General features: G+C 46.3%; 1 protein-coding gene across 1 annotated transcript; it reads right to left on the bottom strand.

Annotated features, from left to right (window-relative positions):
• Positions 1–8,772: 8,772 nt before the first annotated feature.
• LOC135385093 (uncharacterized) lies at positions 8,773–13,455 on the bottom strand. Its single transcript, XM_064614269.1, has 4 exons — positions 13,277–13,455; positions 9,113–10,788; positions 9,011–9,036; positions 8,773–8,847 (listed from the first exon to the last, which is right to left on the bottom strand). The coding sequence occupies exons 1-4, from the start codon at positions 13,453–13,455 to the stop codon at positions 8,773–8,775; spliced, it is 1,956 nt and encodes a 651-aa protein (XP_064470339.1).
• Positions 13,456–13,720: the final 265 nt, after the last annotated feature.

The following is a 13,720-nucleotide window of genomic DNA, read 5'->3' as shown; positions in this document are numbered from 1 at the left end:
ACAACTACGTAAATACGATGCTTAGAGCAGAAGATGTGACATATAAAGACGGGATGTAGTCAGCTTGAGCCACTCGCCGCAGGGGGTTACAAAAACAGCCTTTCATTTCAGGGCTGCCAGTGCCTGTCTATGCGTTTTGATGATGGGTCCTCTCCATAGCTCCAGCCACTGAAAGCTCGTTGTTATCGTCATGTCGATTAAACGATCAGGTTTCTTTGTGTATAGGTGGCGTCGGATGTTCCCAACCAGTTCCTTGTTCCCGAATTCGGGTGCTCATTAATGGCAACACTGCCTAGCGCCCGGTAACCGCTCGGAAATTGCCCGAGCTGGATCACGTGACCGTAATTGCCACCTGAACATGAGTACCAGGAATCTAGAATCATTGGTCTGATAGCCGCTTGAATCACGGTCTGGGCATCGCGGTTCGTCGTCTTCGGGATTCGTCGTCTGCTAACCCACGTGAACTTTGATCAGCGCTCCAATGCGAGCCCTTGCCACCCGTGTAGAGCGGACGTGACGACACGGGATATAGTATGGCAACCCGCTGCCCGCTCGTGAAGAGGCCGGGCGAAAAAAAGTGCTAGATGGCAAATTCCGGGCGCTCGGGAAGCCCTCGAGTCCCTACGTCCCCCCTCCCCCAAATTCGCCATTAGTAGTACCAGAAGGATCGCAGTAAGGTTGCTGGTGTCGGGGGCTACGGCTTTGCTATGTGTGAACGCGAATATTGCACCGTCTCGAAGTTGGTTATAGAACGTTGGTTCGAGTTGGTCCGTGTTGCTAAAAAGAAAAGTTGCCCGTGTGCACGTCACCTCAAAGCACACAGAAAGGATGAGACGCACAGGTAGCACAAAAAAATAAAAATAAAAATAAAATAAAACAGAAAGCGCTACCCGTGTGTCCCGTCCTCTCTGCGTGTTTTTAGCGGTATACTCGATGGAAATACTTCACACGTCCAATTCGATGTTTTAGGAACACTATTCTGCACTTCATTTTGAAGAAGGTTTGTAGATACATTCCCGAACGGTTTAATAAGAAAAAAGCAACAAGTAAAGACCGAAGAGAAACGGAACAGTATGTTATAACCTGGGGATACTTTTTGTATTTTAGTAGAATACGAAAATAATTAGAAGCAAAAAAAAAAAAAGACTGGGAATATGAGGCCGAAATCTGGAATTAAAACACACACAAACGCACTACAACATATTTTGCCTTTTTTTACGCAATATTTGTATGCGAAAGACCATTAGGAATTGTAGGGTGTCAGGTACCTCAAGGTCTTTTACCTGCACATTTACCTTTGATGTTGCTTATTCTGTTATTAACCCAAGTCATCGTTACGATGAAACCTACCTAAAAGTCGTCATTGCTCTCATGTTCTTTCTCGTAACGTTTCATTAAAAAAATGCATACACGTGTGAGCAGGACAGTGGCTACCTGGCAGGTTTCTTGACGGACTTCCTTCCAAGCCGAGACGCTCTGGCGTACCTGAATGGCGGCAAGCGATCTTTACAGAACGCCGCCGAGACAGCCGCTCCTCCGGGTTTCCTTGGAGCCCGAGGTCGTCGTCGGGAACACCTGGCCGTGGCACCGGGTTTCGTCGATGCTCGCGGAAAACGGCCTTCCGGTGCAGTTCCAGAGGCTTACTCCGAAGGGTTCGACGGCCCCTCACGCAGCTGAGGTGGTCTTAGTACGATCCTGGTGCCGGACAGTAAACCTAATAAAAATACATAGAGGTCTGTTGGTTGTGAGCGTGGAGTTGGCTTTCCTTTGTGGCGAACTTCCTAACCCCATGCCTGGGGCCATTAGGTTTGCGGAATCAGGGTATCAGGGCGCACATGCAAGGATTCTTGGTGCATGCATCAGAGGTCTCCTTCAGAGGACAACATCATCAGGGACCGCACAAACTCACAAGACGCCAACATGACCCTCGCCCTACCTTGTCTTTGAATTGGTGAGTGGGTGTGCAAAAGCTCTGAGAGAGAACAGAAAGAGTCAGTTTGAGTCCGTCCTACATGCACTTGCCATGACAACTATGTTATAACACCTGATAGAGCCATGCTGGTATGGCGTGTGTGTGGTGAGTGGAAGAGGCGAAAGTACTGATGTGCTGTAACTGGTATCATCCCTGGCCGGAAGTGTGGAACTCCTATGTAGAAGTTCTGGAGTGGAATATAATCCTCGAATAATAAGCGTGTACCATTGCTACGTTGTGCCGACCCACGAACTGTCTCTGTTCACGTCGGTTATCAGTGTACGAAATCCGAAGACGAGCAAGCGGGACAACCTTAGCGTGATCGAAGCGGCTCAAACCGCTACATTCCTGCCGCTTATGTTCAGGTGGCAACGGTCACGTGATCCAGCGCGGGTGCGGACCTAGCGATCTCCGAGAGCTAGTACTGTTGCCATGAAATGACCGCCCGAACTCGCCATAAGACGGCCAAGATAGAGGAGCGGAGTCTACACTTATCAGTTTCATGAAGCAACTGGAGAGGTTGGGGAAGCTGGGTACCAAGCAGCAAGCAGGGGTACGGGGGGCATACGTCGGGTGGGGTGCTGAAGGTCAGTTCTGGGGAAAATTTATTGTCACAGATCACAACGAAAGCGAGCAGGCACAAAGGTTCGTGTCCGTACTGAATAGCTTAGCCTATAAGAACGCACTGTCGTCCCTGAGGTGTTCGACGGTTTTCATACAGGGACACACATAAAGGTTGAAATCCGTCCTCAGTGTATCCCTCATGTGTTAAAATGGGACTCACACATGACTTTGCGACATTCTTTTGGTTACCCCTAGGAGGTCAACAAGGACCGATGTAGGAGGGTGTGATGGCAGAGCAGGAACATAATCTAGCATCCTTTTATTGGACGTTATTTGTTTTTGTCAGAAAGCACACGCAGTCTTTACAACTTCTGTTTCACTGACTCATTATTGTCAATTCATATTGCCAAACTGCCGCATGAATTGGAGTACTTTCTATAATGGAAATGAGCGCGGCGAATTTAAAATACAGAAATCTCGAAGGCGAAAAAAAAAGTTGAAGTTGAAGAAAACGTATTGAAGTTTAATTAAATTTAGCAAACACACACTACTCAAACGACGAATTGCTTGAAGTGTCAACTCTCAAGCAATGCGAAGTCTACCTTTCTTACTCCTTTGGGTTTGAGACATTCCGGTAGGACTTTCAAAAGTTCAAAGCAGTGCTACGGAATCGCGCTTTTCCGTCTTTGCGGCAGTAAATGCTCCAGGTATCATAGACAGACACATTTTTGGAGTGAAAGAAATTTTACGTAGGACCGCCCTCTCTTCTGACGGTTGTCATTCACCCACTGGGATCGGCCCAGAAAGCAAAACAAATGTGTCACTCAATACTTGCAGAGTCTTAGAAGGTAAACTGAACAAGGTGGTATTTCTCGTCCCGAGAGCGACCTACCGGGACTGCCACAGGATGCACGCGGGTGATTCTTCACGGACAATCCGCGAGTGTCATCCGCTGGACATTCTGGGAATACACATCGAAGGACGAGGACACGATGTCACTGTGAGGACGTCCTGGGGACCGTCTGTGTTCGTGAGGTCATACTTTATGTATACGTATTACATAGTTCGTTTTCCCTGTCTGACTACACACATGTCACTTACTTACTTACTCGTGGGGATATATCCATTCTACACTATCCGTTTCACATTCCAGTAGAGCTCAGGCTAATCTCCCTTCGTGGATCACGGTCAGTGCGTGTCAGAGGACGAAGAGAACATCGCCATCAAGGTATATATAAACGTAGGGTAAATTTGCCTTGTCGCCATCACATCTATCGAACTCAGCCGAACTCAACTATGAACTCAACTAACGGCCATTGCCCTGAGGTGGAAGACGAAGAAGAAGAACAACAACGCCGCCTCGCGGCACATCACCCTTCCTTGCCCTTCCTTGCCCTTGAGCGTTCCCTCGCTGACAGCCTTGCCCTTGCCTTTCAAATCCCTTGTATGATGGACTCGTTATCTACGAGTGCACTAATAATAAGTCCTCCCTCCACGCCGCGTTGGATCCGCGTAACAAAGAAACGGCGGAAGTATGGATCTTCTGTTGTGCTGTTTATTTGCGCTGCTGCAGCCGTGGTCGCGGCCTTCTGCGAACTGGCTTTGTACCATGAGTACACCAAGCTTCACCCAAACCAAGGGAAAGTCGACAGAAGCACGGTACCTCCAGTTCCCAGATGCACGAATGAAGACTCAGCTAGCCAGTGTCGAAGCCTTACGTGTACGTGGCTAGCTGAGTTCCTGGACTTGAATATCAACAACGCGGCGACGCCGTGTCAAGACTTCAACGCGTTCGTCTGCTCCAAAAATAAGGTGTCGTTACATACCATGAGAATGCAGGGGTTCGTCAAGGCAATGATGGACGTCTACAAGCGGCGCTCGCAAGAGGGTGAGTCTGAAGATGCTGCAGTATTTCGTGAATGTGTTCGAGGTCGAGGGGACATCCTGGACTTTGTTCAACACCAAGGCGCCTGGCCTGCAGGTCAAGGCGGATGTAACTCCACTTTCCCTCAAATCCCGTTGAACATCGCCGAGATATACCATGACGAAGCTACGAACGTATCTGTTGAAGGTTTTGAGAAGTTCTTGTTCACTTACATCCCTGAAATCCACAAGTACCTGCGGGCCTCAAATAGAGCTAACGTTTCGCTTCCTGGGTCTCACTGGGCAAGGAAAGCGGCAGCGTGGGTCTCGGAAGGAGCAGCTTGCCACTTCGTTGAACGGCTCCACTCAACGGGTGATGTCAACACGTATGTTGCATTATGGAAGATCCTTTACTTCTCACCGTTTCTTACTCGCATGTATAAGAGCCTGTACCTCAAGTCCTTCGTACAAGACGGAAGGATCAAGGCGTGTCTGCAACTTGTTTTTGAGAGCTTTCCCACGCACACTCTCCGGCAGGGCCATGCGATTTTCAAAAGCTTTAATGAGAACTACGAACAACAAGTTGGAACCCTATGGCAGGACATAGTTGAGAAATTGCGACGCCGGTTTAGATCGTGGGGCAATACAGCGGGCGAGGTATTCCACTTCCTGAAGGAAACGAAACTAAATCTGTTGCCAGAGGCCGTCATGAACGGGCATCAACAGATTGCACTTCTGGGAAGATCCCCGTCGTACTCTTCAGAGCGGAACGAAGTCCTGGTCCCTTTCGGAGTGCTCACGTTGTTATTCTTTAGTCCCTCAAACGTCGACTCTGTTGTCTTTCCGTATCTTGCTTCGGAGTTGTTGCATCCTGTACTTCGATCTCCAGACGTGTCATCCTGGGCTACTGAAGATGTCGTTGCCTGGAACAAACACCTGACGTGCATTGCTGGCAACACGATTGATTTGTCCGACCTTTACGACATTTCTGCCGCCCACATTGCATTGAACGTCCTGTATCTGTCTTACACGGAGCACATTGCGAAGCAGTATTCGACTGTGGTGAAACTGAACGCCAACTTCACCAACGAACAGCTCTTCTTCGTGCTTTGGGCGTTAGGGCGATGTGGGCGGTCTGCGGAAGCGGTGAATGGTCCATTGCTGCATTCGGAAAGATTCACGAAGGCATTTCGTTGCGTGACGGGACAGGGAATGGTTCCTGCAAAGCGTTGTCCATTTTGGAATAGACATAATCTCCCGCAGTGTCAAAATTAAGGTTACCTTTCGGTTGAATAGAACATAAATTATGATAAAATAAAGGGGTGTGCGTCTACGTTGTTAGGTGACGGATGCATTGGACATGCAAGATAACTAATAGGTGCAACTTCGATGTGGTGAAAGAAAGCCTAAAAGTGGTGTTATAGGCACCGTAAGCTAGCTCGTTAGCTATGTGTCCGCTTAGTACAGTACTTGGGGTAAAAAGTACAGAAATTGGGGAAGGCAAAATGAGCTAGATTCGCCGTTGCTTTCCTTGAAATGGTACATGAACTATACATCAATTATTCCACGTCTTGTTGCCAGGGCTATTAAAAGCAGTGTGAATAACCTGGTACATCGTATTGATTGAGACGATATGTACATGGGCGTTTCCAGGGTTTTTTTTTTCCAAGGGGGACAAACTTGCAACGTGTACATTCAACGTCCTCATCTGTCTTAACACAGGAAACATAAGCACGTTTAACTTTGATAAGTTGATAACTAAATTACGCTTTACCTTCGCCAACGTCCCTTGAGGGATTAAGACTGCAGATGGAGGATTAAGAAGAAGACGAAGAAGAATACAAAACTATAACAAAACGGAGGGACCTGCACGGGTCATTCCACGCCAAACGACCCGAAGGTTACGCTCAACCATCTTCGATTTTATTTTAAAAAATCACACTTAATGGATTAGCACGAGAAAACACTATGCTGAATGTTTCAGTCGCGTGAAAAAAAATTATTTGTCTTAAGAATGTACATTTAAAAGAATCGGAATTGCCTCTGACCAGCCATGTACGAAACAAATAGTAGCGCAAAAAATCAGGATGAGATCTCGAATATGCTTGCGCTCCGGCAAGGAAGAAGAGTTGGTCTACGTGCCTGAAAACTCAAAATGTTCTCATGACTTGCCGTATGTGATGCCACGGGTGTGTGGGAGGGGAATCGAACCTCAACGTTTGCTATTTTTTTCACGCTACACTTCGAGTGACGCTGGTAAAAAACAATATTTTAATCTACCAGGTATCGAACGGATGAATGAGCTTAGAAATTTTCGTTCACAGGCAACGACAAAAAACGGGTGAAAAAAAAAAAATACGCGAACTCAGGCCGAACTAAAAAAAAAATGACAAATTCACCCTCAAATATAAAAAAAATGGTGGACAACAGAAATATATGCGGTTTATGTTGGAATATACTATCATGTTCATTGAGTTTCTTACAGACCTTATCCACTTGCGTGTGCCTTTTCATATTATAATCTATATAGGTACAGGCGTTAGTACAATTACAGAAATCACGGTGCATTTTTATGGGTACTTCATAAAATATCTTTCCCGGATGTCTAAAGACCACCACCTTAGTTTTATAATATCAATATTGATGTCACCAACAATAAACACAGTACGTTGTTTGTTATGTTCAAGCCACTGAGAAAGCTCAAAAATGAAGTCCTGAGTGGAGGGGTGTGGAGATCTGTATATTGCAAGCACAGTTAACGATCTTCGGTCTTGTTTTAGGTCCATTAATACAGCTTCAGCGCATGAAAACGCAACATGCTTTACCATAATATTCCATTTTTTTATTTTTTTCCAGTACCAAAATTCCTCCACCTCGTCAATCTATTCTATTATACCAAATAGGTTCGAAATTCCCACTTCCTCATCACAAGCATTCGTTTCAGTATGTACCAGCACATCAATGTCATTTAACAAGTCTTTTAATAACACTATTAGTTCATCCCAGTGCAATCTTATACTTCGAACATTGGTCCGTACAACAGTAATACAGGATGCTTAATCTTGATTGACCACAATATTAGACCACCATTCACTCATAGATGAAGTTGCACGAGAGCAGAATAGATAGTTGGACGAGAATTCCCGAACGATATCAATAAATCACAGACACTAAGGGTGTCGCAACACAAGCATTATTACGAGGACATTAAACGCAATTATACAGGGTGTTCAAAATTAAGCTTTCATGAGCGCTACGCAAACACAGCGATGACAGGAAACCGGATGATAACTTTACTCTACTTGTGTAAGAAACAGGTGCTGCTAATTATGTAGCACCTGTTTCTTACTCAAGGAACAGAAAAATAGCAGCAAGTTTTCTTTTGTTCGCCTATTTATAAAGTGCTAGTGAAAGCTTAATTTTGAACACCCTGTATACAAAGGCCCACTCGCACGAGGCGTTTTCTCCAGACGCGGCATTTGGCGAGCGCCAGCAAGAGCGTCGTCGAACAATAGAAATTCGGCGCAGCTCCCAGAGTTCGAGGTCAGCATATAATTGTAATGGTAATAATGGTGTCGTGATGGTACACTAAGGTTTGTCTGCGCAGTGTGGCGACATGGTTGCACGTGCTGCATGGTAGGACTGCGGATAATTTGGATCTCCTGGGTTCTTTTGACGTGCGCCAGAATATTCTCGGCGCTTGGCGCCGGAAGACAGAGCAAGACAGATATCCCGCATTGGGCCCGTTCAGGTTTAGCAGTGGGAACGAGGCTTAGACGGAAGTGCAGCTGATGCAGAAACGATTGTTTCGCCTGCCGCAAGGCTTCTGCCATGGCGCGCCGACCTAAACACCGGCTTCGCGGTTTGTTAGTCTAATCAACCTAAGCCCAGGAGTGGGGGGCCAATATGGGGACTGTTCATGGGAACTGGTTCATCCAGTCGCGCCAACTTAACTTATAGGAGGCCCCATAGATGGTCGCACGCAGAACTGGTGAGATTGTTCATGTGAATTGGATCCCCTTTGGCAGGGGGTCAAAAGAATGTGGAAGAATAGTTGTGGATTGTGAAATAATGACTAAGCACCTGCGTCGGAGACCTTTTCACTAGTTTTTCTGAACTGCATAACGATAGGACGAGAATATTTCGAACGGTTGCCCCCTGGTAGGCTCCCTGATCACATAACCATGATTTCGAGCATCCCTAAATGATTATTTCACTTCCTTCCTTACTTCCTTTCTACTTTGCCAGTAAGGTAGCCCTTGAAAGCCGTTGTACCGACGCCCCTACCTCGACATTCATCAGTGAAGTGGCCGAGCTCTGATGGGTGATGTGAAAAGCCTTTCGAAATTCCACGGCGGAAATTTTTGCATAATTCACACTTCGGCTTCTACTGCACCCTCGTGCAGTCCCATCTTGGGCTCCAGTTGCTGGAATCCCGTTAAAACTTCCTAAATTGGGCTGTTACAAAGAAATTCGCAGTAGAACACACAACAGGTGTCGAAATCTTTTATAACATACGACAGTTCCTCGCGTACCAGCTGGGTTCTTCGGAGCAGTTAAATGATCTCAAAAAAGCAGTCGAATCCAAAGCCGCGTTGCAGACCTGTATACCGAACTCGCCTCGCGAACAAAGAGGCCTGCACGCGGATAGGAAAAATATCTGCTCCCCGGTATACATGTTTAAGGTATCCAGTCTAGAGTTCAATGCCTTACTCTTTTGCGCAAAGAGGGCTGTCTTGAATGCATCGTACGAGGTCTCGAATCCAAACAGATTGGTCATTCTCCTATCACCGTAAGATTTGCACTTGTGGGACACAGGCGGCTCCCACCAGTCTCTCTTCTGGCCTTCGTCATCGATCTGACGGCCGAGCGAATCCATAGATTTGCTCAAGAACACTGCATATAATGTCCCCAAATAACCGTAACTCATCGCCATGTTGCCATGGCGATAGTAAAGAGGGGATATAAGTTCAGCCATAGACAGTTTAAGGATATTAAAATAGTAGAGGTAAACTACGGGGCCTAGCACCTTGTCGCTCATGGTCTTCCGGTACAAGTTCAGATAATCCTCGTGACCCCGAAGTTTGCCTACGTCCGTCATAGCCCGAACCCAGTCCTCGAAGAAAGTTCCGTTAGCTTGGTCGAAACTCGAGTACACGACGTCGAGGTCTTGTTCGCTGAAGAAGGTTTCAGTCGGCCAAAGAACACGCTTCATTTTTCGGAGTTTTGCGCTAGCTGTCTGCTTCGTGGCATTGCTGATGATGGTAGATCGATTGAGGTTCTCTTGAATCGTACTTGCAATATTGTCCAGGACAGCGTTCACCTTATCCCTCTCGCTTTTTGGAAAGTTCTTGTATATGAACGGCGCCCAAGGCAAAATTCCGAACGCGTCCTCGATGTGTCGCAGACAGAAAGCAGGTGCGCGTTGCTGAGCTTGCCTCTTGCTTCCCCACGTGGCTACGTCGAAGTTAGTTGACGCCATCCAGGCGTATTCTTGCACGAATATCCAACCGAGTAGCACGAGGAGCCGCTCGTTGGGCACGATCTCAAGTATTCTGCCGAGCATGTGTAGCACTGGAAGGCTGTGGACTAACACCATAGAGTCGGTGGTAAGATGTAATTCAGGTGGCAAGTTCCTGTTGATGAAAGTGACCCATTCCTCGGTAGTGATGCCTCTTGTGTAATTCTGGAGGAGCCGAAGACCGAAGAAATGCTCTGAAAACGGAGACTTCCTTCCGCTTTCCACAAGCCCCATGACGTTCAGTTCATCCTTTTGCAGCTGATGGACGTAGCTGTCACTGAAGTTCTCGCTGTGTCCTAAGGCATGGGCGAACTGCCGCACCCTTGCAGCGAACTGCGATACCGTGCCGGCCTCACCATTACGGAGTTGCTTCCATGATTGCACCTCCATGGCTCTCCATATGACTAGAACGGGCTCTTTGTAATTTGTTGATAGAACCACTTTGATACTAAACAGGAAAGAGATCCTCCAGCGGATGAGAAGCTGCAAATGGACGTCAAGAGCATTGGCTTCACGAAATGGTTCTTCGGGCCACGGGATTTTCATGTCTGTGGTGAATCGCTTGAAAGCGTCCAGGTCGTCCTTCCTATGAATGCACGATTGGAACACTGTGAAGGCCCTGGCTACAGCTTTGCTCTGCAAGTCCAATTTCCCGGAGGTAAGGGTGTGGAGGATGTTGTCGCAGAGCATGGCCTCAATGTCTTTGGGGTCCTTGTAGCTGTAGTCTCTGTACCAGAAAGCGCAGACGTAGTTGTAGAGGTTCTTGCAGGGATTGAGGTTGCTGTTGATGGAAACCTTAAGGTGGGAAGCGTGCTCCAGGCAGTCGCGGCTTCGGCAAACGGGGTCCTGGGCCAATTTTGCGGCGTACCTGGAAATGGAGCAATTTAATAACAAAAAGAACAAGCCAACCAGTATATATTTGTATTTTAGCCGTATGCTCCGCAACAAAGTAGAAGGTTTCCTAGCGCACACGCACACACAGAACGAACATTATTTAATATATGATGAACAGGTATGTGTTATGGGCTTAACCATGTCGTCGACGACAGTAATGCGTGTTAGAGAACCGGGATTTCGATACGTATAACATAAGGTCTAGTAGCCACATGTAAAAATAGTTCCATGGTAAGGTACTATTACAAATTAGGCTCTCAACTCCTGGAGAGCAGGACAGACAGGTGAAAAATTTTAGTGGTGCTTGGTGGGTTTCAAGCAGAGATGGGAGCCACAGTAGATCTACTGTATGGTAGTTAAGATTAGTTAGAAACTATTTGAGGTCATCATCCGAGGCCCGTTGTCCGGACAATAAATCATTGACCATGACCGCAGGCACTGAAGCTGATGGTCACCATATGGCGCACCTCTACCAACCCTGTACGCAGAGCCATAGGGACCATAGGAGCCATAGGGGCGAGAGGGGCAGCCGTCCCGGGCGCCGAACACCTTGCTCTAGAAGGTTGGTTGGACAGGATAAAGCGGAAACGAAGAAAATTTGAATTTACGTTCTCGGCAGTGCAAATGAGGGTTTTAATTTCTTTGTTTACAGGCAGTGGGAGAAGGGAGGGGCACTTCAGATTTACTCTGCCTTGGGCGCGAATTTCCCTCGCTACCGCTCTGCCTGTACGTCACTACAAGAACCTAGTTAAGCCACATGCGATATGCCTAACGCTTTAGTCCTGACGAAGACAGTGGCAGTGTCGAAACGTGGATTGCTCTTTTAAAGGTTTCATATGTGTTACATTACCCGCTAAATAAAGTAGCTTTTGTTAACTTTCCTGAAAATCTGTCGTTCACATCTTATTGTTTTACTTATCTTATTGCAGCATCATGCATATATACACGTATATACAGGGTGTTTAAAAAATCCTGTCATTATCGGACTTGATAAAAAAACGGGGCGACGGAAAAATATGTGGTCAACGGCATTTGTGTGGCAAATAATTTGCCACATCGCAAAAATATTTTCGTTTCATTTTAATTGAAAGAAATTGAATTTCATTAATTGAACTCCAAAGTTTGCCAAGTCAACGTAACATTTTTTTGTTGCGTTTTTTTATTACAGAATTAGAGAGCCTGTAACGAACTTTATTCAGATCCAGCAAGAAATCCGCTCGATATTGCGAATGGAAGTGCCCAAAAAAGCTCCAGAAATTGAGGCTTGAAAGTTTCGGGTATTGAACGGCGCACCAAATCAGTTGGAAAGATGCCCGGAGAGGAGGACATGCTCCTGCCCCCATGAAAGACGCAAGGTCGAAAAAAAAAAGAGGGCAGAAAAAAAAAGAGGCTGAATCGTATTTTTTTTTTTTTTTACGCTTATCAACGGATGGTGGAATGTGAACCCGCTTGTTATCGGCGCATCTTGTGCTTCACGCTGGTCCAGCGATAAATTGTTCTAGCTTCATGGGCGCATGAGCATGTCCTCCTATCCGCGCATCTTTACGACTGATTTGGTGCGCCGTTGAATACCCGAGACTTTCAAGCCTCATTTTAGGGACTTTTTTTTTTTCAGTCCCATTTGCAATATCGAGCGGATTTCTTGGTGGATTTGACCAAGTTCACTACGGGCTCTCTAATTCTGTAAAAAAAAAGAAAAAGAAAACGCTAGAGTGACTTGGGAAATTTTGGACTTCAATTAATGAAATTCAATTTCTTTTAATTAAACTGAAATGAAAATATTTTTGCAAGGTGGCAAATTCAGTTGCAACACAAATGCCCGGTTGACCGCATATTTTTCCATTGCCCCCTTTTTTTTTTATAAAGTCCGATGACACGTTTTTTGAAACACCCCGTATATATCTATATATAGGTTGAGGTAAAAAGAGTATCAAACGGTCACGAAGTTTTACGGAAGTTGAAAAAAAAAGTCGCGGAAACAGATTTTACGGAAGTTACGGACTGGGGGTTAGTTACAAGTTGGTGATTATTTCCCAGCAGACGTCGCCCCGAACCGTCCTACCAGAATTTCGCTTGCAAGTTAAAAATATTTAGCGTTCCATGTAACATGGATAACTTGTGCTGCTGGGATTACAAGCAAAAAGCTCTTAAACTACGCCGCCAACATAATCTGCCTGCTTTACGGTACCTTGTTATACTACTGACCCTAGTTGTACCACCTGTCAGGGAGCACTCAGTAGTTGTACTTACATTACTAAGAATGTAACTACTGCCCACCTCGGTTTAGAAGCAGCACTAATAATTGTGAATGTTCGAACGTATACCCCTCACGCGCATGCACATAGAGGGTAACTTAGATAACATATCTCGAAGTTACGCCCCCTACAATGTTCGTGCGAGTACCGATAACTTGAGCATTCATCCTATGACGTGGACATTGTGATACAAAGGACAGAGCGTACTCTGCCTTTCGCATGGTGACAAGTGCAAAGCCAGCGCTGACAACGACCAAGACCACAATGATGAGAAGGCACACGAAAGGGTTGATGTGGGTCTTGGTCGGCCGGTTATCTGTCGAAGGCGATGTGGTCCTCTCCGGTGAAGGCGTCCAGCTTCGAGGGTCAGGCGTAGGACTGCTCATGGTTCTGTTAGGCTCTTCCCGTTGCTCTCGTATAGTCGAACAAACAAACAATTTGCTTCTGACCTCGTGCCCCGCGCCACGGGGCATGCTTTCTTCTTTGATTTGAATGACAGTTGCCGTGTCACCACGAACGAGAACGGGAAAAGCTAATTTCGCGGAGAGTACACAGTACACTACAACGATACACTGTAAATAAAGTTTCCAATGTTCGGTATTTTTCCCGCAAAATCCGGGAATTGTTTGTCGGTATCTATTCGGTTGTGAT

Source organism: Ornithodoros turicata, chromosome 2 (genome assembly GCF_037126465.1).
Source record: "Ornithodoros turicata isolate Travis chromosome 2, ASM3712646v1, whole genome shotgun sequence".
In the NCBI taxonomy this organism is placed as follows: Eukaryota; Metazoa; Arthropoda; class Arachnida; order Ixodida; family Argasidae; genus Ornithodoros; species Ornithodoros turicata.
The sequence above is the reverse complement of the archived record's forward strand: the minus strand, read 5'-3'. Positions and strand labels throughout refer to the sequence as shown.

Excerpts from the sequence above, each read along its gene's own strand:
- LOC135385093 (XM_064614269.1), bottom strand. The coding sequence starts at position 13,455 with ATGAGCAGTCCTACGCCTGACCCTCGAAGCTGGACGCCTTCACCGGAG. Across the intron at positions 10,789-13,276 it reads GTCACCATGCGAAAGGCAGA|GTACGCCGCAAAATTGGCCC; the intron begins GTACGCTCTGTC and ends CTCCATTTCCAG. Across the intron at positions 9,037-9,112 it reads AGCCCTCTTTGCGCAAAAGA|GCCTCTTTGTTCGCGAGGCG; the intron begins GTAAGGCATTGA and ends ATCCGCGTGCAG.